Source organism: Corythoichthys intestinalis, chromosome 4 (assembly GCF_030265065.1).
Source record: "Corythoichthys intestinalis isolate RoL2023-P3 chromosome 4, ASM3026506v1, whole genome shotgun sequence".
Lineage (NCBI taxonomy): Eukaryota > Metazoa > Chordata > Actinopteri > Syngnathiformes > Syngnathidae > Corythoichthys > Corythoichthys intestinalis.
In genome coordinates this window covers 25484715-25510160 of record NC_080398.1, presented here as the reverse complement: position 1 = coordinate 25510160, position 25446 = coordinate 25484715, and the positions used below count along the sequence as shown (strand labels likewise).

The 25446-nt window shown below is 38.6% G+C and overlaps 1 protein-coding gene across 3 annotated transcripts in view; it reads left to right on the top strand.

Annotated features, from left to right (window-relative positions):
* The window catches only part of pex5 (peroxisomal biogenesis factor 5), a 47950-nt gene that overhangs the window by 18026 nt on the left and 4478 nt on the right, over window positions 1–25446 (top strand). The window contains exons 3-16 of one of the 3 annotated variants that reach the window (XM_057834711.1): window positions 4344–4382; window positions 4473–4590; window positions 4678–4824; window positions 9405–9489; window positions 10337–10427; window positions 10616–10738; window positions 11281–11394; window positions 11625–11708; window positions 11910–12029; window positions 15103–15246; window positions 15429–15499; window positions 22624–22845; window positions 24701–24866; window positions 24947–25104. In XM_057834711.1, coding sequence (XP_057690694.1) covers window positions 4344–4382; window positions 4473–4590; window positions 4678–4824; window positions 9405–9489; window positions 10337–10427; window positions 10616–10738; window positions 11281–11394; window positions 11625–11708; window positions 11910–12029; window positions 15103–15246; window positions 15429–15499; window positions 22624–22845; window positions 24701–24866; window positions 24947–25104 — 1682 coding nt within the window. The remainder of the gene's footprint in view (window positions 1–4343; window positions 4383–4472; window positions 4591–4677; window positions 4825–9404; window positions 9490–10336; window positions 10428–10615; window positions 10739–11280; window positions 11395–11624; window positions 11709–11909; window positions 12030–15102; window positions 15247–15428; window positions 15500–22623; window positions 22846–24700; window positions 24867–24946; window positions 25105–25446) is intronic. The other 2 variants (XM_057834713.1, XM_057834714.1) reach the window with 2 other exon arrangements.

The window sequence follows — 25446 nt, the reverse complement described above, 5'->3', positions numbered from 1 at the left end:
AAGCCCGTCTGGATGCCACCAAGAGTCTATTAAATGTCGGGTGAAAGTTTGGCGAGCCTCCCTTAAGCCACACTCCATCACGTTTTGCTTGTAGCATTAGCTGCTAGCGTTAGCTTACCGGGCTTCTGTTTGATTGGCTTCCTGATGATCACGTGACTCCCTACGTAAGTACATTCACTGCTTTCTTAAAGGGGAATGAGCATAGACGAACAACAGAGTCAAAGCGGGATGAAAAGACTATTTTCTTGTTTTATTAATTTACCGAATTTACCGACATGGTCAGAATTACGTCGGTCATCGTGAAGAATTTCGGTGACGGTAAATTTTCGGTTTACCGCCCAGCTCTAATGGATAGTAAGACTTGTTGTTCTTAAAAGATAAATGTTAGTACAATTTATAGAAATTTTATATTAAAACCCCTCTTAATGTTTTCGTTTTAATAAAATTTGTAAAAATTTCAACCAAAAAATAAACTAGTAGCTCGCCATTGTTGATGTCAATAATTACACAATGCTCATGGATGGTGCTGAAGCCCATAAATTCAGTCGCACCCAAGCGCCAGTAGAGGGCGAAAAAAACACCAAAAAACACAAGTGACAACTGGACATGACACTGTCATTTGAATCTGTTTGAGCGGGGCATGTGCGTTAATTGCGTCAAATATTTTAACGTGATTAATTTAAAAAATTAATTACCGCCCGTTAACGCAATAATTTTGACAGCCCTAATTATAAATCATTAATTCGTTCCACAGCCAGAAAACCAACGCTAAATCCTTAATAAATACTGCTGTTACTATTGCAAATAGCAATTACAAAGAGCAAAACAAATTAAAATACGAATAAAAATCGGAATAATAATGTAATAATAGTAATAATGATAATTATAATAATACCTGTAATAACGTAACGAATCGGGTTCTAATGCGGCGGATGTATTTTGCGTGGTGTCCTTGAATGCACCGTGTGGCAGGCGACAGAGTGAGAGAGAGTGCATGAGTTTTTACTTTCTTTTTCGTGGTCTGTTGGGCGTCAGCCTCGGGGGACAGTAGGCATGTTTTGTTGCACACGTTCTGAATTAAATGATTAAAAACCTGACGAAGCTGGCGATTTCTTATAAAGACTGGCGAACGGAGGAGGACCGCCGAGATCGTAGACATTCTCCGTATTGGCCATATTGTCGAGCCAGTTCACGGCCGCGCCCACCAAGCTCATATTTTCCTATCATTTTTATCTTCATTTCAATGGTAATGGTAAGCCTCACCTTTTTGCTTTTTTCACCACCTGCACTAACATTCTTGGAACTCATGTTAATTTCGCTCTCAAGAAAATCCGGCGTGAGTCTGTTTTACGGGGAAAAAAAGATACTGCGGCGCTGCGGATGTAAAAACAAAATACAAGTACGTCTAACAATCATCTCGCTTAATGGTCGCTACATCGGTTAACCAGCGAGCACTTTTGGCGTCGTATTAAGTGCCGCACCAAATTACAAAAAAACAAAAACACAGTTGCAGAGGATTTGATACTGCCTGCAGCAGTCAAAATGGTTTCTGTCATATTAAAACCATCCCACTGTCCAATGACACAATCTGGTTTCTGTCATATTAAAACCATCCCACTGTCCAATGACACAATCGCAAGACGCATTGATGACATCGCAGACAATCTCCAGAGACAGCTGGTGGATGAACTCAAAGATAAACAGTTTGCTTTACAATTTGATGAAGCAACTGACAGCAACAAAGACTGTTTATTTCTTGCTTATGTGAATTTTGACATGACGAACTCCCTGTGTGAGGATTTGCTTATCTGTAAATATGTCAAAAACAGCCACAGCTGAGGAATTTGGGGCCGCAGCTATCGATTATTTTAGTAGTCGATTAATCGATGAACTAGTTAGTTCGAATAATCGAGTAATCGGATAAGGAACATAAAAAATTAAAATACCTTAGCTGAGCCTTAAACGGTAAAAAAAAAAAAATTTAAATAAGGATCTATGTACAACAGAAGAACAATTGGCTAACTTACATAACAAAGGTCCACTAGCTTAAAGTGCATGTGACACGAAAAAGCATGTTTATTTCATAATACACGCGCTATTTTATGCTCCTGAATGATAAGGACCGCTTGGATGTGTGTGGAAGCAATCGCTATATTTATTTAGTTTTTTTAATCACGCGCCATTAAAATGAGTGACTTCCGGCTTCGGTCTTGCATTGAGGAGGAGGGCGCTGTGACGTGTACGGTAAAAGACGTCCTCTTCACTATACAGCGTACTGTTGTGTATGAGGACGAAGGATTCGGCTGATTTTGCGGATTAATACCTTTATTTTTCGCATCACGCCAGCCAAACGGCTGCAGAAAAATCCTTCTGTATGAGGGAGAGGCGTATGCGCTTTTTGGAGTTTCAAAAGGTTCCCATTGACCGTGGCTATTTACTGTGGGACCATTGGACTTACGAGGAAGTGAGTAAACATCTTGTTTTGTATTATGTCAAATACGAATACAGCGATTACAAAGTAAACACTACAAACTTTCTTTAAATAAAGGACTACTTACGTTTGATCATTGATAGGCATGTAAAAAGCTGTCCTCATGCACACTAGCAGCACGTTAGCTGCACAACAACTGCAGCCACCCTCCTCCGGGGAACGAACTGTAAATTGCTCTCCGCTGGGCGGTTTACCGATCCGCGAAGACAATCGACAACCCAGTCGTCATGTTAATAAATCCAGGCTAGTTATGTGTGATTTTCCGCTTCGAAGACTTTGAAACATCACTCGGTTCGGGTTAGCATGTCGGCTAGCTGTCACGCCTTTTGGATTGTTTACATTCTCCGAAGCCGGGGAAGGGAAATGACATATGTCTGATTTAGGTTTCATAAAATATCGTTCAGGAGGTGCGACAGTAAAGGTGAAGTCGACAGTTTTGACCATTATGGAGTAATTTTGCCATGTCGTCCTGAATAAATGCATTTTTATTATTTCATATTCCATTTAGTGCAAGACTGTTGTTTGTCATGACCATGCCATTTATTTAGCAATTGGGAAAAATACTTGGATAAAAAGTATATCCTGTAAAAATATTGAAGTAAAGAGACAGAAACAATGACATTTTGCCGCTCTTTTCGTCGCGTTTTCCTCGTTGTGAATAGTTCCCCCTTGACGGGCTGACTGGTCCTTCTCAAGCCATTTATATAGCTATTGGGGGAAAATACTTTGATAAAAAAAAAATATCCTGTAAAAATATTGGAGTAGAGAGACTGAAACAATGACATTTTGCGGCTCTCTTCGTCGCGTTTTCCTCGTTCTGAATAATTCCCCCTCAGTGGGCTGAATAGTAAAACCGATGAGCCCAGTCTACCACTGACGTCATCCACCTGTTGGGGACGCTAAAGCCCTATAATGGTAGGCGTGGCTAAACGGCAGATTAAAAGACTAATTTCTCGTCGTCTGCCCTTTGCTGAATTATTGTATATAGTCGAATCGTCTCAAAATATGATTCTAATTCACATAATAATGCCATTTAAGACTTTTTTTCTCCTGTCATATGCTCTTTAAATGCTATAAAATACTAACATTCTTTTTAAATGCTTTTAACAAATGGTTCAGACACATATTACCACAAAAATTGGCTAAATATACCTTTAAACTAAATTACGAATGCATTAAAAGACACATTAGCTCAAACAAAAACTTAGCTCATGTTGGTCTTAACAGGGAGCAGCTGGATTCATCCATGTGAAATGAGGCTGACTAGAGGGCTGTGTATCTACCCAAATCAACAAAACTAAATGCAAACACTTTCAAAACAAACCATTACAACACCATTTTAATTAAACAAATACTCAAAGCAGAAAAATGCAATTCAAATCTTTTTTTCTCATGGAATACTCAAGTTAATCAATTAATCGTTGCAGCACTAGAGGAATAACATATTTTTGTTAGGTCAGGTACTTTTTTTTCTGTTTTGCATGCTGTGTGTCAAAATAAAGTTACAATTTGTTGAAAGTTAATTTATTTTGCTTTTTATCTTTTTTGAATGTTGTGAATGTGAAAAGGATACAATTTTAGGTATATTTTTAACATTTTTATAGATATTAATCTTTTATAGTCACCGTGGCGAACGGAAAGGCGGGGGGGGGCACAAAGATTTTTTTATTTTCAAGGGGGGCTTTGCAAAAAAATAATTGAGAAGCACTGCTTAATACTAATGGATACCAATGCCTGCAGTTTAGTCATATATCGGGGCCTCTTCCGATAATAGTATCTGTATCGGTGCAACACTAATTTTTAGAAATTATAAGTGGTTGGAAAGCCGATAATTTGACTTTTTCCATTCTAGATTCCCCCAACTCCCATTGAAATTGCAACGGAAGATGAGGTCAGAGCTCACGTTTTCACTTCTTTATCACGTTTTCATTTTGTTGTGAAAGTTCAAATCTATCGTAATGAATTTTTGGGGTCTTCCCAGCTGGTTAACGAGTTCCTCCAAGCACCCCCACGTCCCCCGCAGACATTCGACATGGGTCAGCTGCTGGAGGAGATGCAGCAGATCGATCAGCAGAGCTACAGACAGGCTCCACAGAGAGGTATCTCATTTTTTTAAAGTCATTAAATTACACCTCAGGAATGTCTTCAGTCTTCCACTTAATGCAATGTTTACTGTGGCGGCACAGCGCCAGATGTGGCGGCGTTGGCTCTCTCGGGTGACTGGGCGGCAGAGTTCGTATCGGGCTCGGATCCAGCTTCCACGCCGGGCCTTGTTGCGCTTGGTGACACGGCAGATGCCGACTGGACTAAGGAATTCATCGCTCAGGCTGCAGGTAGATTCGGATTGTTGTCGCTCGAGCTGAATGAAAACTATTGTTATTTGTGATTTTCTTCAGTGCGAAATTCAGCTGCATATTGTACATTAATCATCAGTAAATATATATATATATATTAGAGCTAGGCGATTAAGCCCTTAAAATAAATCAAAATTATTTTTTTCACATCACCAATCTTGATTCTTTTTATCATAACTTTTTTTTTTTTTTCCTGTTAAAAGGGGCAGAAAAGAACAGATTTAAAAGTTAGACATGTCCCAAAAACGCTTGCAGTTACAAGGCTTAACACTCCCCCTTCGGTTGTTGCTCAGTGTCAGTGAGTCAGCTGTGCTACACGATGGCTGGAGGAGTTGACGCTCCTGAACTTTTTTCCCCTATCAAAGAAAGCGAGATTGCTTGTATGGGAATACTTCGGCTACAGAAAAGCAGACGGCCGCAGCTTAGAAGAGGAGGGCGCCGCGCGGTCTTCGGTACGCAGTTAGGGACGGAGCGAGAGTAGCTAAACATCATGCTTCTCATTACCCGGCCCCTCGGGTAACGGCAATGCTTACTCTAGCTCAACTCTAAAAAAAAAACTAAAAAACTAAAAAAAAAAACAACAACATACCTGACTGCTGCCGAAAAGCTGCTAAAAGCCACATTATGTTACGGTAGCTATCATTTATATAGGACTAGATGCATTATAGCTTCGGTATCGTTACCAGCACATCTACAAAAAACTAGATGCGGGCGTTAGTAACGGCCGCCATCTTAAAGCAGTACACTTCCCTGCAAGGCTGTTGTTGCGAACCTTCCAAGCGAATCTAATTAACTTTTTATCTAAAATACTGCTAAATCGGTAAAATATTGACTTGAATCTATCTTTAAAATAGTTTTAAAACTTTCACATGTTGAAAGTAGACAAAAGAGAAATTATGGAATAACAGAAGCAATTTTAACAACTTTAACGGTTGATTCACTACATCAAATTAATTGAAAGTAGTTTAAAGCTGCTGATATAGAATGGGGACTGGAGTTTTTTATTTACTGTTATTTTTGTATATTTGTTTACTGCTATATGTTAACTTGATACTGAAATAGTAGTTTGGTTTAGCCTGAGAGGATTTTTGAACAATTTTGGTACTAATATACAAAACAAACAAAAAAACAAAAAAAAAAATAAAAAAAAAATGGGTGCATCAATAATCGTTTTATAATCGAATCGGAGCCTCTGAATCGTAATCGTAATCGAATCGTTAGGTGCCCAAAGATTCCCAGCTCTAATGTTTAGTGTGTCTAGCGGGGGTTAAAACGTGGTGTTTTTTTTCTCTCTGGCAACTGTCTGTGTTGAGAAAGAGAGAGTGTGTATAATATCAACATGATACGAGTCATACACATGTGCATTTTATGGAAAATAATTTAAATATTTTTGTTGTGATGTAATAATGTTGACCTGTGGCAGTGGGTTTAGGCTCACCTAGAGGACTGCATTTATTTTAATTTTATTTAGAATATATATATATATACCGTATTGGCCCGAATATAAGACGACCCCGATTATAAGACGACCCCCTCTTTTTCAAGACTTAAGTTTGAAAAAAGACTTTTTGAACACCAAATTAATTTTTATACAGAAACGACCACGGAAAGCTTTTCTCTGACTGAGCATTTTTTAGGCGATCTTTTTGAGCTCTCCTTCTCCGTACATTACACTCTGTGACACCATATTTCACAGCCGCTTTGCAGTTGTTTGAAGACACCGCCTCATTTATCACCATCAACTTGAAGTTTGCGTCATAACTTCTCCTCAGCTGCCGGTGTTCTGCCAAAATGTCCTACATCGGCGAAACGTCCTACATTAGTCGAATTTGACACCTAAATTACTACCGTGCGCTCTAAACCTGTTTTGTTTAGATGCATACAGGAATAACGTACTAAAGAAATGCCTGCAGAAAATACTTAAATGTAGTTATGTCAAATAAGGACGATTTAAATACGCTACGTGACTAATGTGGTCAACTGCTTCAAAGCTAACACAAAAAAACACAATGGTTAAAAGTATGAGAGGGTAATACATGCAAAAAGTATCTTTGAGGCTGTGAAAAGGTTCTAAATAACTAAATAAAAACAAAAATAGTGAGTACTCGCCGCTTCCAACCGATGTGCGCATGCGTGTGAATGCATATGCAAGCGCCCTGAGCATTGTGTAGGACGTTTCGCCGCGTAGTAAGGAATGGCCAAACACCGGTTAACCTGGCCAATCTTCGACCCACTTTTCTCCAAATTGTCGCGAAGTTTCTCCATTTTCGGTTATCTCTTCTATTACCGGTATTTTATTCTCTTTTCCTTCTTACCACTTTCTTCTTCGTGTCAGGGGTTCCCTTTGGCCGCCCGAGTCGCGTTCAGCATTCGATTCATTGATGACTGGCGCCATCAAGCGTCGTGAATGGGTATATGTCTAGGCTGCAGTTTTTTTTTTTTTTTTTTTTTTTTTTTTTTTTAGACCGCAGTTATAAGACGACCTCCTCTTTTTCAATCTTATTTCAGTGCAAAAAACATCGTCTTATATTCGGGCCAATACGGTATATATATATATATTTTTTTTTTTCCCATTTATTTATTTTTTAAAATTTTTTACTTAACATCATACTTATGTTCCAAAATTTTTTGAAAAAAAAATCCTGTTTGATGGAATTTTTTTTTTTTTTTTTTTTTTAAACCCAGATATCTCAAAGTAACACATTTTAGAGCTGTAAATGCAATACCGTGAAACTGATATTTTGGCTTAAGGTTATCATACTGTCAGAATAGCGTACTTCCACATGCCTAGTTAGCACAACAGATCCTGAATTAAGCGTACATGAAATATTTCAAAATGTTAAATTCACATGTAAAATGGATTTATCATTCAACTGAAGAAAAAAAAAATTATTTTCTCTTTTCACAGGTTCTTTAATTCTCTCTATTAACAGAATTTAGGAACAAAAATAAAGCAATTAGCACTTAAGCTGAATACATTTATTAAGAAAAGAATAATTAAAAGCTGACCGCCCAGGACATATGTCCTTGAGTGCCCCAGGTGCCTCCTAGAAGATCTGCCCCAACCTTTCAGCGCTTACAGTTTTTGTTTTTCCGAATGGGAATAGGCATGTTAATCAATGAAGCGACTCACAAATAAGTTGAATTTTATGAGGCAGCTGTGCAACCCAGGGTATCCCCCTGGATTTTTTTAAGATGTGGTGGTGGGCTGGATCGGAGTCGGACAGCCTCACCACAGCAAAATTGTGTCATATCATGACAAATGAGATTTATTTTTTCCCAAGAAGAACCATAACAAAGACCTATTTGAAATATTTCATTAGCCAGGCTAATGTCGTAGCTCTCAGCTACGGTACATGGATGTAAAATGCGTAGCAGATTACAGCTACATTACCCTACGTAATAATCCGAATTTTTCTCTCGTAGCAATAGTACAACTTACATCTCGGAGTCCTACTTTTTCCTTTTTTTTGGGCCTAATACAGACTATATTACCACCACAACAATAATATTGGGTATTATTAGATATATACCAATATTGAGACCAAACCTACGCCCTTGTAATGAACCCATTTCAAGGAGTAGGGGGAAATTACAATTGCCGTGTAAAGAGTTTTACTAGCTTCGGTGAGAAGGTGAATAGTTTTTTTGTTGTTGTTCGTGAACTACATTTCCACACAAACCCTCGTGGAGGTACCATTGAGCTTTGCAAGGAGAGGTATGACAGCCATTTTTCGAGTGTCCCAGAGTTCGCAAAACTTGAAAAAAAGCGCATTTATCAAGGTTTCGTCCGCCATGATTGTGTAAAACCCATCGTTCCATCCAAGACGGCCGTCCACCGCTCACATTCGCCGAAAAGTCCAATCCAAAATACTGTAATGTTCCGGATGGGGGGGAAGAAGGAGAGGAGTCTGTATTGGCCTACCCACTTCATAAAGAATAATAAAGAAATATAATAACAAAATAACAGGGGGCTGTCACGACGTGCAACCGCTGTTTCTCGCTATCTCGCCCGTTCTCCTTCCATGTCACAGCTCTTCTCTTAAGGGGACCGCGCTTCGTTACAGACATTGCAATACACAATGAATAGGTTGCCGCTAAACCCTTCACACTAGGCTGCTGCTAGTTTGAAACAGCCCTAAAAAATTCATCTCTTTTGCAAGGCGTGGCGGCTTTTATTTTGGTGTGGCAGTGCGCCACAATGTTTTATGTGTAGGGGAAACCCTGGTTACCTGTTTGTGACCTTGCTTCAGAGAAGAACCTGAGAGCTGCAGTCTTATCTCATCCAAATAAAATCAGAAGGACAAACAAAATAGAAATGAATGTTTCAAGTAAAATGAACAAATATATGAGTACAAATATCTCCACACAACCCTAGTCTTTGCTTCCACTTTAACCCTTATTGGCTTCAGAGGTACTCGTAAATAAATCCCCTGGCAAGTATATAAGGAGATACTAAAATGCATGTATGCTGCTGTACTATTTTTTCGACAGTACAGTATTTGGAATCCAACCTTTCTGACTGTGTGGTCTCCTAGCGTGAATGTTTTCCCTTCCAGATCCTGGACGCTGGGCAGAGGAATATCTGGAACAGTCAGAGGAGAAACTGTGGCTCGGAGACTTTGGAGACAAGGAGAGCGAGTGGTGAGGAGATTTAGAATTGTTATTGTTCAGCTCTAAAGAAGTAAAAATTTTCAGTTGTGTACCGTTCAAAATTTTTGGTGTTTGGAAAGTCATAGTGTGCTCATGTTTTTTATTGAAAGACAGAAGGTTATAGGCCCCATGAGGTACAGTTGCTATAAAATGTTTACACACCCTTGTTAAAATCCATGTGCTCTAACATGTTTGTTATTTAAAATTCAAGAGCATACTAGCTTTAAAAAATTAATGTAATCTAGTGCTGCAACGATTAATCGCTTACCTCGAGTATTCGGTTAGAAAAAAAAGTTTCGAAATACATTTTTCTGCTTCGAGTATTCGTTTAATTAAAGTGGTGTTGTAATCGTTTATTTTGAAAGTTATTGCATTTAGTTTTATTGATTTGGGTGGATACGCTATCCTCTGGTCTGCCTCATTTCACATGGCTGAATCCAGCTGCTCTCTGTTAAGACCAACATAAGTTTTTATTTGAGCTAATGTTTTTTTAACGCATTCGTAATTTAATTTATAAGTATATTTAGCTGTTTTTTTTGTGGGAATATGTGTCTGAACCATTTGTTAAGAGCATTGTCAAAAAATGTTAGCATTTTATAGCATTTAAGCTAGCGGACTTTTGCCATTAACTTAGCCATTTGTACTTTGATAGTCCATCGATCCTCGTTTATTTATTTTTTTGATACCATTTGAGGCTCAGCTCAGGTATTTTAATTTTTTACGTTCCTTATCCAATTACTCGATTATTCGAACTAACTAGTTGATCGATTATTCGACTACTAAAATAATCGATAGCTGCAGCCCTAATGTAATCTTTGTTTGCTTGTTAATTTAACAGGACAAAGGAATACCAAACAGGAGAGGAGTTGAGGCAGACAGCCAATGAACTCGTCTCAAAGGTGGATGACCCCAAGTTACAAAACACAGAGGTAAGCGGCAACTTCCTGTCTAGCCAGCAGCCGGCATGTTCACTTTCATTACACGTTTGTCATTCTACACTTTCTATTTCTTTGTACTTTGATGATTTTTTTTGGTAAAACTCACATTAGTTGAGATACTACTGATTTTTTTTCCCCCCGTTTTCCTTTTGTTCCTTTTGTATTTCACTGCTGTGTAGTTCCTGCGGTTCATTAGACAAATTGGCGAGGGCAGTGTGACAGTGGAGAGCAGGACAGACAAACAGCTCACTGATAAAGCTCAGGCCGAGGAGGCTCACAACTGGGCTTCCAACCTCAACCAGGTACGAAGACGAGTCAAAATCTTAAAATTGTCAGTACAGGCTGCCAAACCAGCCGCTACTCCTCTTCCCGATACGAGTCTTGCGGCCGCGTTTGAGTATATTACGAATATTAACTTCTCATATAAAAGTGTATACTATGATTTATATTCACTGTGGTGTTGAGTTTCTGTCGGTGAAAAAAAAAAGTGAAGCCAAACGTGCCTGAAACGTTCCCCTTCAAATTGCTGTCGAAGCCCACTTCTGCCAAGAAATGACTTAAAACAGATTTAAATCCCATTTGCGCCTTCTGGTTTGGCTGCTCGTCTCTATATTTTTTTCCATTTTGTGTAGTGTTTGATAAAACGTTGTTCAACTGTCCTCTATTTGTGATGACCACCTGCTCCTAACCACGGGCCACTAATTTTGCCATGTACTCTTCCCATTTTTGACCCTGATTTAACAACCACCACAAATCACCTACCTCCCTAACCCTTGAGCCAAACTCTGACCCATTTAAAACCTCGAAAACCCGTTCCTCCTTCTCCTCCTCCTCCCTGGGATAGTTCCTGACGGAAACAGGGGGAGGGAGTCTTCCCTTGGAATCTGCCGAGAGGAATGAGAAGATTGACAAAGCTAAAGCTAAGCAGGCACAGCAGTGGGCCAAGGTCGTCAGGCAGGTAGGACCGCCATGGTCGTGCCGCTGACTGAAGTATTCTAGTTTGATTAAAGAAGATGCACATTAGTTTTCAAATGTATTACGCAGCAAGAATACTGGCTTTTTCTGTCTTCGGTTTATCCACTTTTTCCATTCCATTTTTCCTGATTTACTTTCCCCCTCACTTTTCCATGGTAGTTCCTAGTTTGCACGTGAAACTCAGAAAAACCTTTGCCGTTGTCTCTTCTTCAGGTGTCACAAGAGTCCGCCGAAGCCTGGGTGGACGAGTTCACCGCCACCGGACCGGATTTCCACCAAGCTAAAGCTGCGGTGGAGGTGAGTCAGAGCTAGCGGTGAACCGCATGGCTAATTGAATGCAGAGATAAGACCAGGAAGTGGAAGATTTGGAAATGAATTATGTGACTTGAAGAGGAGGGGAAATTCCTCCTCCTCTTCCTACTGCTCATAAATCAGTTGTTGAAGTTGGCCTCCCCCTGTAACAACCTACCATCCTTTTTTTTTTTTTTTTTTTATTAGAGTGATGTTGATTTCTGGGAGAAGCTGCAGCAGGAGTGGGAGGAGATGGCTAAACGGGACGCAGAGAGTCATCCCTGGTTGTCAGACTTTGATCAGCTGGTCAGCACGTCTTACGACAAGGTGGCACTTCGCTTTGAGCCTGTGTTGTTTTTAGGAGCCCTTTTAGTCTTAATAGTATTTTTGTTCAAATATTAATAGGGGTGCACCAATCACATTTTTCTAGCCGATATCCAATTTTTGCCAATCCAAATTTTTTTTATTAACAACAACAACACCATGCACTTTTAATACTCCAAACAGTCATGTTATATTATAAAACATTTTACATTACTTGTGAAACAATACTTTCTTTTAACCAGTGTTGTTGGCAACCCTTTTAATTTTCGTCTTTGTCTTTGTCTTTTCGATGATAATACTTATTAGTCTTACTCATATTTTAGTCATTTCAAAATAAATCTAGTTTTTGTTGACGAAAACTCAATAATAATTTCATCTAGTTTTAGTCGACATTTACTCAATATTTTCATCTATAAAATTCACTCCAAAAATAATAAAAGGTTTTCAACTATTTCCATTGACATTGACAGACGAGCACATATTGTAGCATCTACAAACCTATCACGTGATAATACACACTCAGCAGTAAAACGATACATTACTTTCAACACCTGGACACCACAAACTATGTAAAAAAAAAAAAAAAAAAAAAAAAAAAATGCAATGCTAACGCTAAGAGTTACATTTAGTGTGTGATGATCACTCAGCGCAGACCTTTAAAGGCTAAAGCAACATTGCATATTCTCTCTTGCCAGGACGAGGACAAATCTTACGGTGTGTGTATAAAAACAAGCAATTCTTTTGGATGACAATACTTAGTCTTAGTCTTAGTCTTAGTCATAGTTTAGTCATTTCAAAATGTGTCAAAAGTTTTAAAAAAAAAAAAAAGGTTTTTAACTATTTCCAATGACATTGACAGACAAGCACATATCGTAGCATTTACAAACCTGTCACGTGATAATACACACTCAGCAGGAAAACGATACATTACTTTCAATTAATTGTACCCACCTGGACGCCACGAACTGTATGTAAAAAAAAGTTGTCCGAGAGTTTAAGCGCACGCTCGCCTTTAGCAATAGCCTAATGCTAACTCAAACGTGAATGCAATGCTAACGCTAAGAGTTACATTTAGTTTTTGATGATCACTCGGCGCAGACCTCTAAAGGCTAAAGCAACATTGCATATTCTCTCTTGCCAAGACGAGGACAATTCTTACTGTGTGTGTCTAAAAACAATTCTTTTGGATGATAATACTTATTAGTCTTAGTCATAGTTTAGTAATTTCAAAATGAGTCTTTGTCTAGTTTTTGTTGACGAAAACTGAAGACTAATTTCATCTGGTTTTAGTCGACGTTTACTCAATATTTTCATCTATAAAATTCACTCCAAAAGTAAAAAAAAAGGTTTTTAACTATTTCCAATGACATTGAAAGATGAGCACATATCGTAGCATCTACAAACCTATCACGTGATAATACACACTCAGCAGGAAAACGATACATTACTTTCAATTAATTGTACCCACCTGGACCACACAAACTGTATGTAAAAAAAAAAAAAAAGTTGTCCGAGAGTTTAAGAGCACGCTCGCCGTTAGCAATAGCCTAATGCTAATGCAAACATGAATGCGATGCTAACGCTAAGAGTTACATTTAGTTTGTGATGATCACTCGGCGCAGACCTGTAAAGGCTAAAGCACATTGCATATTCTCTCTTGCCAAGACGACAAATCTTACCATGTGTGTCACCAAAAGAGCAATGGGGAGACTGGAGATGACACTAGTGGGTGAGTTTGGGGTGCACAGACACTGCTACAATGCAGGCTAACCACACATACAATGTCACACATTGTGAACACGTGACGGAAACTATGACGCATTTTCGTCAGACAAAAACTAGCATTTGTGTCGTTATGTTTTAGTCTCCCAAAACACGTTTTTAGCTCGTTATCGTCGCGTTGTCATAAAAAAATTGTTTGTCAACGAAATATTTTCGTTACAGTCATCGTTGACGTAGTCATCCTTGACCAAAACAACACTGCTTTTAACTGGACATGCTGTAGCTCTTAAAAAATTGAAAGGTTAAAAACTTTTGAAACCAAATTCATAATTTCTATATTTAATAGTCTTTTATTTTAAAATAAAAATTACGTTTGTGGAAATTAAATAATATAAATTCAATTTAATTTTCTAGAGAACTACTAAATTATATAAGTCCTGCAAGTCTTTCATTTTTCTTAGTACTTTGAATGTGGTAACATTTTAAATATGAGCCAAATGTGAGCTTTCACTAAACAGGTATTTGACGGAATTCACCAATAAATGAGAGAATAATGAAGCCACAAACCAATTATCACACCGTGACGTAATGGAATGCTAAAGAGAATTCCATTCCTTCCCACATTAACGTAGCAAGGAGTAGCAGTCATCATAAACATTAAGCTGGGGTCGTGAAAGTATTAAAACACCCAACAAGTGCTGCAATACAGTATGCTCACATTAATGACTATGAATGCTTGTGACGAAATGCTAGTGGGCTAAAGTGGCTAAATGAATCGATTGGCACACAGGATCTGTTATAATATTTTTAGTGATTGACTACCTCCACTAATTTATGAAATCTGCCCCAATTGATTTTCGAACCGATCAATCAGTGCGCATTTACTTATTAACCTTTGTCATTTTTTAGTCATTTCTAAATGTGTCAGTCGTCATGTTGTTTTATTGCTGCATGCTCAAAAAACTTCTGTTACTGCGTTTTATTCATGAAAATAGACATAATACCAGCTGTTCTACATGAAAGCTAACATGCGGAAGTTGGCATCTCGAACAAGCTTAACATTTTGCCTGAACTTGCGTTAAAAACAAAAAATGTCATGCATTGTAAACATCTGACAGAATCTACTTAGCATTTTTGTGTCAGACGTAAACTTGCAAACGTCTCATTATTTTTTTAATCATCCAAGACACGTGTTTAAGTTGTCAACGTCATGAAAAAAAGGCTCCTCAATGAAAAATTTTCGTGATTATCATCATTCATAGGAACAATGCTGTTTTGGACCACCCTTGTTTTTTCACAACAGTCAACATGACAGATGAGTTAGAATCGCTCTATTTGCTTGTCTTTCTCTCAGGGGTATCAATTTGAAGAAGACAACCCATACTTGTCCCACCAAGACCCTCTTACAGAGGGCCTGCGGAGGATGGAGGCCGGTGATATCCCGGGAGCTGTTAGGCTCTTTGAAAGCGCAGTACAGAAAGAGCCAGACAACCAGCTGGTGAGCAAGTGAAATCTTAGTTCATTGGCCGCCATTGACGGTGATAGAAGTTTAATACGTTTTGATTGGGAGGGGAAAATGAACAAATGGCACTGAAACATGATAGTTCAAAGACTGCTTTGTTTTTTAACAACCAAAGAAAGCCTTCATTTATCACGTTTATGTATTATTTGTTTTTTCAGGCATGGCAATATCTGGGCACGTGTCAAGCAGAAAATGAGCAAGAATTTGCGGCCATCAGCGCCCTCCGCAGGTCAGTTGAAATCATTTCTCTATTCCTCATAAAGAATGGTAAATGGTGTTATATAGACCCTACCCACGTGACGTCACAACTCCGCTCTCCTGAATGGTACCGCCCGCTTGTCCGTCAAAACATAGTGTTAACCTGTTACGGCTACGTACATTTTTCCTATTTACGGCGTGTTTTTCTGCTCCTTAACATTAATAATCAAAATGGTGAAGGCGTGTGTGGCTGTTGGTTGCACTAACAGAGAAGATGGAAGGAGAGACTTGAAGTTTTACCGTATTCCGAGGGATCCAAAGAGAGCGAAATGGACGGCTGCAATTCGACGTGAAAACTGGGCACCAAAAAATCACCACAGACTATGTAGTAGTCATTTTATATCCGGTAAGATGCATTTAAGATATACTTAGAGGGTTTTGGGCTGACAAATAACCACAATTAAGATCATTGCGAGGCTAATCGCCGACAACATACGACGTAGTACGACATAGTTTCAAATTCAAGATGTTTGTGACTTCCCTTTCTTCCACCATCGTTATTTTTTGAATAATATTTAGCTGGTACCAAGTGAAAGAAACTGGCCTCGTCTACGGGGCTGACAAATAACCACAATTAACATCATTGCGAGGCTAATCGCCGACAACATACGACGTAGTACGACATAGTTTCAAATTCAAGATCTTTGTGACTTCCCTTTCTTCCACCATCGTTATTTTTTGAATAATATTTAGCTGGTACCAAGTGAAAGAAACTGGCCTCGTCTACGGGGCTGACAAATAACCACAATTAAGATCATTGCTAGGCTAATCGCCGACAACATACACGTATGTATGTAGTGAGAGTGCTATCGCTAAACCATATAAACATTAAAAGCCTTAACTCCATTGACAAACGACATGAAATACACTAGACTTGACAGTGGATGTTAGCAATAACAAAAGGTTTTGAATTGAAAATTTCGTAACTCACCTTTCCAAGCACAAGATAGATTCCTGCCGAATTTTCGTGGACGAGGACCTGTTTCACCCAACCAGCAACGAAGTATTTATAAGCCTCCAAGCTCTTGAAGTTTTTCAAATTTTCGTGAGAATAGGCTGATTTTGTGTGGACAAGATAATTGTAAATATCAGCGTAGCAGATGTCAGGCAGACAGGGCGAAGACAGTGGGTCGAAAAACATCGATTTGGGCATCAAATATGGATCTGGCGACTGTATAGAACGAAGCTTTTCCACATAACGCCTTTTATGCAACACATCCAGTGAGTTTACGGCATCAGAAAGCACCGGGTCTTCCATGAAATGCATTTTAAATTCCTCGATCAATTGAAAACAATGCTAATACAGAGACAAAATGACGGACAAGTGGGCGGAACCATACAGCGAGCACGTGGTTTTGTGATGTCGGTGGGTAGGGTCTATAGCGCTTTTCCACCTTTCAAGGCGCTCAAAGCGCTTTACACGATCTCACCATCATATATTTGGTCAATCTACATACAGTGGGGAGAACAAGTATTTGATACACAGTCAATAGGAAAACCCATTGGCAGTGTATCAAATACTTGTTCTCCCCACTGTATGTCAAAATAATTAGTTCCATTTTTTCCAGTGTTATTTCTTGCCGTTCTTTTAATTTTCATCTTCGTATTTTGGACGAAAATATTTATTCGTCTTAGTCATATTTTAGTCATGTCAAAATATTTTCGTTTGCGTCAAAACCCCAAAAATTTCCATGTTTTTTTTTGGTCGATGAAACGAAAACTCACCCAAATTTCGTATTGTTTTGGTTGTGACATTACAATTTTGTTTCCGTCATATTGTGGCGGTTACGAGAATTAACAGCGGGGTTTTGCTTTTCTTCAGTAAGCACAGATAGTGTTGCAGAGGTGTAGCAACGTGATGCTCGTAATGGTGCGTTCACAGGCGCAAAGACTTATGGGTACACTGTTTTGAGTAGCACTTCATTGTAAATAGTTGTTGAATGGATGACATGGGTGTGTGTTTGTTGTCGAATGGATGACATGGGTGTGTGTTTGTTAATAAAAGTGTGTGAAAAGTGAGCCTGACGTTTGTGCTAATTTTAGGGACGTGAAATTGACCCTGTCACGATATGCAATGAGTCAAATTATTGCACAGTAAATGAAAATGAGGGCGGTAATTTTCCAGGCTGCGATTAATCGCCATGTGCGTGCATGCATACGTATGTGCGTGCGTGTGCTGCGTGCACTCGGCACACGTGCGTGTTGATTACATATGAGACTCCAGTAGCTTTCACAGATGTGTATTGTCCATCAACACGCCTTGGAATAAAATTTCAGACATACAAAATAAGGAAACACTTCGATATTAAACATTGTAAAACGTTAGCATTGCTACATTGAGGCTAATGGAAAAAAGATAATGTACTAACCATTTTAGTCTGCTATAAAACATTGACAGTCTTCTCCACAACAGAAACTTACGGTTTAAAGGTGACACATCAAACATGAAAACTTGCTAGATTAAAGAATTTGCAAGTGATGCAAACAAAAGAATAAAAAAATATATATATACTGATACAACATGTATGACGAAAGAGAAGTGAATTTTGTTTTTGTTTCTTTTTACTGAGTGTAAAGCAGGAGGGCCCAAGTCCGGTCCTCGAGAGCCCCTATCCAGCTTGTTTTCCATGTCTCCCTCCTTGAACACATCTGAATCAAATGATCAGCTCATTAGCAAGCTCTGCATGAGCCTGATAATTGAATAATAAAAATAAATAAATAAATAAATATAAATTAAATAAATAAAATTTTTAAAATAAAAATATTGATAATTATTTGAGTCAGGTGTGTTGGAGGAGGGAGACATGGAAAACAAGCTTGATATGGGCTCTCGAGGACTGGACTTGGGCACGCCTGGTGTAAAACTTACGGTTAGTGGCTTAGCAAACGTACTTCCTCTGAGCATTTCAAAATAAAACTATGTCATGTTCAGATTTCTGGAGGCAATCGCATATACTTCAGATTCTACACTAAGAATAAATTTAAAATGACATCCATCTGAAAAATCTGATTGGCAATGATAATATGATGTAATAAATGATAATAATTTGACTTCAAATTTGTTGCATGCACACTTTGCAGGACAAGATGACTGTCATTTTTCATCAAATTAACACTTTTAATGGGCTGCAATTGGCAAACAACAAAAATGACAGTGGGTTTCTCACCTATTTCATATTCTGCACCTAACTAGCTTTAAGATGACTCATTCTGCATTGTGTGTGTTTTTTAAAAAATATTTATAAATTTTAATTTGTGTTTTGTGAATAAAAAATATTACATATCAGTAGGTGATTTATTAGGATGTATTGTCGCTATATTCGTGGCTGAATAGGGGAAAAAAAAGCAGGCAATAATATCGCATATCGCAATAATTTATGACACAATATATCGCCTAAAATTTGGTGTCGCGACAGGCCTATGCGAAATCCCGCAGTCAATTCTCGCAAGCGACACAATATGATGGAAAATGTTGCGTTTTCATGTCGTCAGATGAAAACTGAAATCATATTTGTCCTGTTTTTGGCTCATCCGTTGAAAATGGATATTTGCCTCGTTATATTTTAGTCTCTCAATGCAAATTTTTTCGCTTAAAAATTACTGGTGCATGATAATTATTGGTCCGATAATTATCAGTCCGATAATAGGAATTATGACATCATCCCAATAAGTCCAATAACATAATTAATAGGACCGATAATACAGTATGAACTTTGCTCGCTGGCTGGGAAATCAGTTGCATTGCTGCCACGTGCCGGTCAGAATAATTCGCTGCATCTATAATTTGGCCCACAAATTCACTTTACACACTGCTGTGTCTAGCGTTAGCATTGACAATCGAGAATGCTTTCTGGTACTTACGTTTCCGCCTCAGAAATATATGTAAGTATTTATGTTTACTATGAAATATGGATTTGCAATATATGTTCACTTCAGTGGTGAAGGGTCATATGTACAGAACTTCATAAGTTGTTGTGTTATAGAAGCCAGCCAATGCTTAAGGCTAGTAGCTCAAGCTAGTGTGCTATGCTATACATACAGTGCCTTGCAAAAGTATTCGGCCCCCTTGAATCTTGCAACCTTTCGCCACATTTCAGGCTTCAAACATAAAGATATGAAATGTAATTTTTTTGTCAAGAATCAACAACAAGTGGGACACAATCGTGAAGTGGAACAAAATTTATTGGATAATTTAAACTTTTTTAACAAATAAAAAACTGAAAAGTGGGGCGTGCAATATTATTAGGCCCCCTTGCGTTAATACTTTGTAGCGCCACCTTTTGCTCCAATTACAGCTGCAAGTCGCTTGGGGTATGTTTCTATCAGTTTTGCACATCGAGAGACTGACATTCTTGCCCATTCTTCCTTGCAAAACAGCTCGAGCTCAGTGAGGTTGGATGGAGAGTGTTTGTGAACAGCAGTCTTCAGCTCTTTCCACAGATTCTCGATTGGATTCAGGTCTGGACTTTGACTTGGCCATACTAACACCTGAATACGTTTATTTTTTAACCATTCCATTGTAGATTTGGCTTTATGTTTTGGATCATTGTCCTGTTGGAAGATAAATCTCCGTCCCAGTCTCAGGTCTTGTGCAGATACCAACAGGTTTTCTTCCAGAATGTTCCTGTATTTGGCTGCATCCATCTTCCCATCAATTTTAACCATCTTCCCTGTCCCTGCTGAAGAAAAGCAGGCCCAAACCATGATGCTGCCACCACCGTGTTTGACAGTGGGGATGGTGTGTTCAGGGTGATGAGCTGTGTTGCTTTTACGCCAAACATATCGTTTTGCATTGTGGCCAAAAAGTTCAATTTTGGTTTCATCTGACCAGAGCACCTTCTTCCACATGTTTGGTGTGTCTCCCAGGTGGCTTGTGGCAAACTTTAAACGAGACTTTTTATGGATATCTTTGAGAAATGGCTTTCTTCTTGCCACTCTTCCATAAAGGCCAGATTTGTGCAGTGTACGACTGATTGTTGTCCTATGGACAGACTCTCCCACCTCAGCTGTAGATCTCTGCAGTTCATCCAGAGTGATCATGGGCCTCTTGGCTGCATCTCTGATCAGTTTTCTCCTTGTTTGAGAAGAAAGTTTGGAAGGACGGCCGGGTCTTGGTAGATTTGCAGTGGTCTGATGCTCCTTCCATTTCAATATGATGGCTTGCACAGTGCTCCTTGAGATGTTTAAAGCTTGGGAAATCTTTTTGTATCCAAATCCGGCTTTAAACTTCTCCACAACAGTATCTCGGACCTGCCTGGTGTGTTCCTTGGTTTTCATAATGCTCTCTGCACTTTAAACAGAACCCTGAGACTATCACAGAGCAGGTGCATTTATACGGAGACTTGATTACACAGAGGTGGATTCTATTTATCATCATCGGTCATTTAGGACAACATTGGATCATTCAGAGATCCTCACTGAACTTCTGGAGTGAGTTTGCTGCACTGAAAGTAAAGGGGCCGAATAATATTGCACGCCCCACTTTTCAGTTTTTTATTTGTTAAAAAAGTTTAAATTATCCAATAAATGTTGTTCCACTTCACGATTGCGTCCCACTTGTTGTTGATTCTTGACAAAAAAATTAAATTTCATATCTTTATGTTTGAAGCCTGAAATGTGGCGAAAGGTTGCAAGATTCAAGGGGGCCGAATACTTTTGCAAGGCACTGTACATATAATAGTTGTCGTGTAATGTTAGTCCTGTCAGCATGCTTGGTAGGATTTTATACTATGCAGAGAATAAACCTCATACTTTATTGAATATGGGTTCACTCACTGCCGTTTATATTGATTATTAATTATAAGGCAATCCATTAATCCTTTTTGTTCTACCATATTTTTGTCATGAGGAATGAGTGAATAACCTTACTATATAATGTTTACAGTGTTAGTTATAAGTTAGTAAGTTATTGAGAGGCCTTTTGGTTATTGATAGGCTTGCTGTCCTAACCTATCTCCCAGGTTAAGAAAGTTGTTTCATGGACCAAGACCACAACTGTCTCCTGTAGCACAAAATATTTTTATCTGATGACAAAGCACAATACCTGTTGGGTTTATGTTTTAGTTCAGTGCTCATTGTTCAGGAAACACATCTTCAATTATATTGACTAACTGATTGTGATTGACTCAAATTATATTTATTTGAAAAATTAAATATTGGCACTTTATTTGAAGTCAAGACTGTTCTTGTCTTTGTTTTGTTCATTATAATAATGTTCATGTCATTATGAAAATTCTGGTGAGATCAAAGACAAATCTATGTTGAATCCACAATTATTTTTTTTTAAAAGCTCCAGGTGTTCAAAAACTCGAGTGAATATACATTAAAAAAAATTATATATTTATTATGGCTTATCAATATCGGTATCGGCTTTGAGGAGCAGGAAGTTATCGATATCGGTTTCAAAAAATGGATATCGTGCACCCCTATTAGAAATGTCAGTCAACGAAATATTTTCGTTATCGTCATCAGTGACGAAAACAACAATGGTTCCGTTCAAAAGTGTGAGGCATCAACACGCAAGTCCTAATTAGATCAATGCTTTTATAATCCATGAAAACAGTCTATCCGATCATAATTTTAATACCAACTATGATTGGATTAGACATTTTGTCCTTGTAAATGTAGCCAATGATAGCTAATGAGCTAACATGGAAAATCCCACACAAGGCACAATGATGCAATTCTATTTCACATTACATTGGATGTGCCTTCATCCTTGCTTCCAGGAGGACTCCTCAGATCATGGTGGAACTTTGCCTGCTTTTTAGCTTTTAAGATCCTTGGTGGTGACTGATGAAAAACTGTCTGGCTTCGGCGGAGGTCCGCGCACATAAGTTTTATAGTGGCTCTTGTTATGATTGATTCCCTTTTTACAGTCATCTATTTCTGAGGAATCGTGTTGAAAATGATCGATTGTAAAACAAAGTCTCCCAAGCCAGCTCTTCAAGGTGCTTTTTGAAAATGGCTCCAATATTATGATTTAATATTCAGTCAACGCATCTGAGTTACGGCGCAAGTGGCTTTATGCTTCCAAAATGGCGTCATTAAAAGTTAAAATTCTGCGTACGAAACACATTTTCTCTTTTCCATCAGATGTGTGGAGTTGAAGAATGACAACCTGACTGCACTGATGGCCCTAGCCGTCAGCTTCACCAACGAGTCTTTGCACCGGCAGGCCTGCGAGACTCTTCGGGACTGGCTGAAGCATAACCCCAAATACAGCGCAGTGTGGGAGCAGCATGAGCGAGAGCGTCAGCAGGATGCTTCCCGAGAAAGGGAAAAGGAAAGGGAACGTTTTGGTTCTTTGCTGCCAGAGTGAGTAACATTTGTTGTATTTCATCCCGGTTGACCGCCACAGGCAGGTCTTGAAAGCACTGCACTGAAATGCTTTCATCACCGCCCTCTGGCGGTCATACGGGCTTCATTCAACCGTGGTTATATTGGTAACTTTGGGCTGCCACAAACAATTACAGTGGTACCTCTACATATGAAGTTAATTCGTTCCAGTACCTTGTTTGCAAGTCGAAATGGTCGTATTTCGAGCAGGATTTTCCCATAAGAATGCATTATAATCCCATTAATTCGTTCCACAGCCCAAAAACCTACACAAAATCCTTAATAAATTCTGCTGGTACTATTACAAATGGCAATTACACATAGCAAAACAAATAAATTATGAATAAAAATAGGAATATTAATAATAATAATTCCTGTAATAGTGTAACGAATCTGATTCTAATGTGGCGGACGTTTTTTTTTTTACCTGAACGCACTGCGTGGCTGACGTGACACAGAGGGAGCGGAGCGGCTGAGAGTTTACTTTCGTTTTCAATGTTTTCTTGAGAACACCGTCAACTTTGGCGGTCAGGAGGCGTTTTGTGTTGGATAAGTTCTGAAATAAATGATGAAAACCTGACAAAGCTGGCTATTTCTTTGGCGATGTTAGCACAATAATAATTCATCAGTAATAAGTCATCTTAACTTATAAAGACTGGCGAACGGTGGTAGGAGGAGGAACGTGGAGATGTATTGTTGAGCCAGTTCACCGATGCGCACCCCACACTCATATTTTTCTATAATTTGCATCTTCATTTCAATGGTGTCACCTTTTTCCTTGTTTGACCATCTGTATGAGCCTATTTGAAACCTGTGTTGATTTCTCTCACAAGAAAATTTGCCGCGCGTCCGTCCGCGGTGCTGTCATGTCGTATTTCGAGCATGTCGTCGGATGTAGAAACGAACGGCGAGTCAAATTTGACATCGGATGTCGAAAAGATCGTGTGTCGAAGCGATCGAATGTCGAGGTACCATTGTATTTAGATAATCAACTAACGCCCAATTATTTTGGCAGTTTAGTCGACTAATCTGCTCATATGTATAAATCATGTGATTTTTGTTGTTGTTGTTACATTACTCCCAATAGTTTCCAGTACAAACGCAAATACCACATTTTGATTGGCTGTTAAGATTAAGAAGGCTACTCAAATCAGAAGACTATGTAGGTTTTTTTCCCCCTTGTTCCTTATTAACAAAAAATAAAGACTAAAATAAGGTGTAAAGTTTTAATGCAATTCAATTCTTTTAACTCATTGACTACCATTGACGGCGATAGACATCCAGTCCATTTGAACTGAGAGGGCTGGCAGCGAACAAATGTTCTTTCGCTATTCTACTAGAGGCTAAATTGTGAATAAAAACAACGAACAAATAATAATTGTATATTAAAAATAACAAATAAACACAATTTTCCCCCCTCGTTAAATATAAAAAGTGTTTTGTTAAATAGGATTTTTAAAAATTAAAGGATTGGAATATATATATATATTTTTTTTTTTTCCTTTTTATGCCCCCCTCAAATTTAATAAATTAAAATGATAATATGCAAATATAAATCGGCGAACATCTGGTATTAACTCATTTGCTGCCATTGACAGCATTAGACACCTAACGAATGTAACACATACAGTATAACCCAAGTCAAAATAAAATGCCATTTTTAACTTTTTCTAATGAGTTAAGAGCCCTAAAAAAAAAAAAAAAAAACAGTATTGAACAATTTTTCAATAATGCAAGTAAACAATGAATCGACTATCAAAATAGCCACTGATTCGTGGACATCATTTCAACTAACGTCAAAGGATTTGACGCTATTTTTGCAACCCATTTTTAGGTCCTTGTTTACAGATGTGCAGACTTTGTTTCTACATGCGGCGAACACGGACCCTGCTCAGGTGGACCCTCAGCTGCAGTGCGGTCTGGGAGTCCTCTTCAACCTTAGTGGCGAGTACGATAAAGCGGTGGACTGTTTCACCGCGGCGCTATCTGCCACACCACAGGTGACTTTATATGTTGACTTGTACGTTTGGATGGGTGGGATCTGGTTTACAGCCATCTTTTCACTCTGTCCCTCCCACAGGATTACTTGCTTTGGAACAAACTGGGCGCCACGTTGGCGAACGGTAGCCGATCCGAGGAGGCCGTAGCCGCCTACAGGAGAGCACTGGAATTACAGCCTGGTTTCGTTCGTAGTCGCTACAACCTTGGAATCAGTTGTGTCAATTTAGGAGCACACAGGTAATTGTATAGTACAGTATAATAACACTCCACTGAAACATACCTGAACTATTGATACAGCTTATGTTTTAAAAATATTAGAGAGATATGAAGTCATTGGCTGCCATTGATGGTTCTATACGTTAAATCTATTTTGACTGGGAATGAACGACACTGAAACTTGAGCATTCACAGCCCTTACTCCCATTTTAGATGGATTGGATGTCTATTTATGTCAATGGCTGGCAATTGTTGTTAATGTAGCATTCTAAGATCTGTTAAATTAAATAAAGTCTTGGTTTTTGTTGTTAACTTACGAATGATTATTTACTCATTCATGTCAGTTGTAGCAACTGTTTTAAA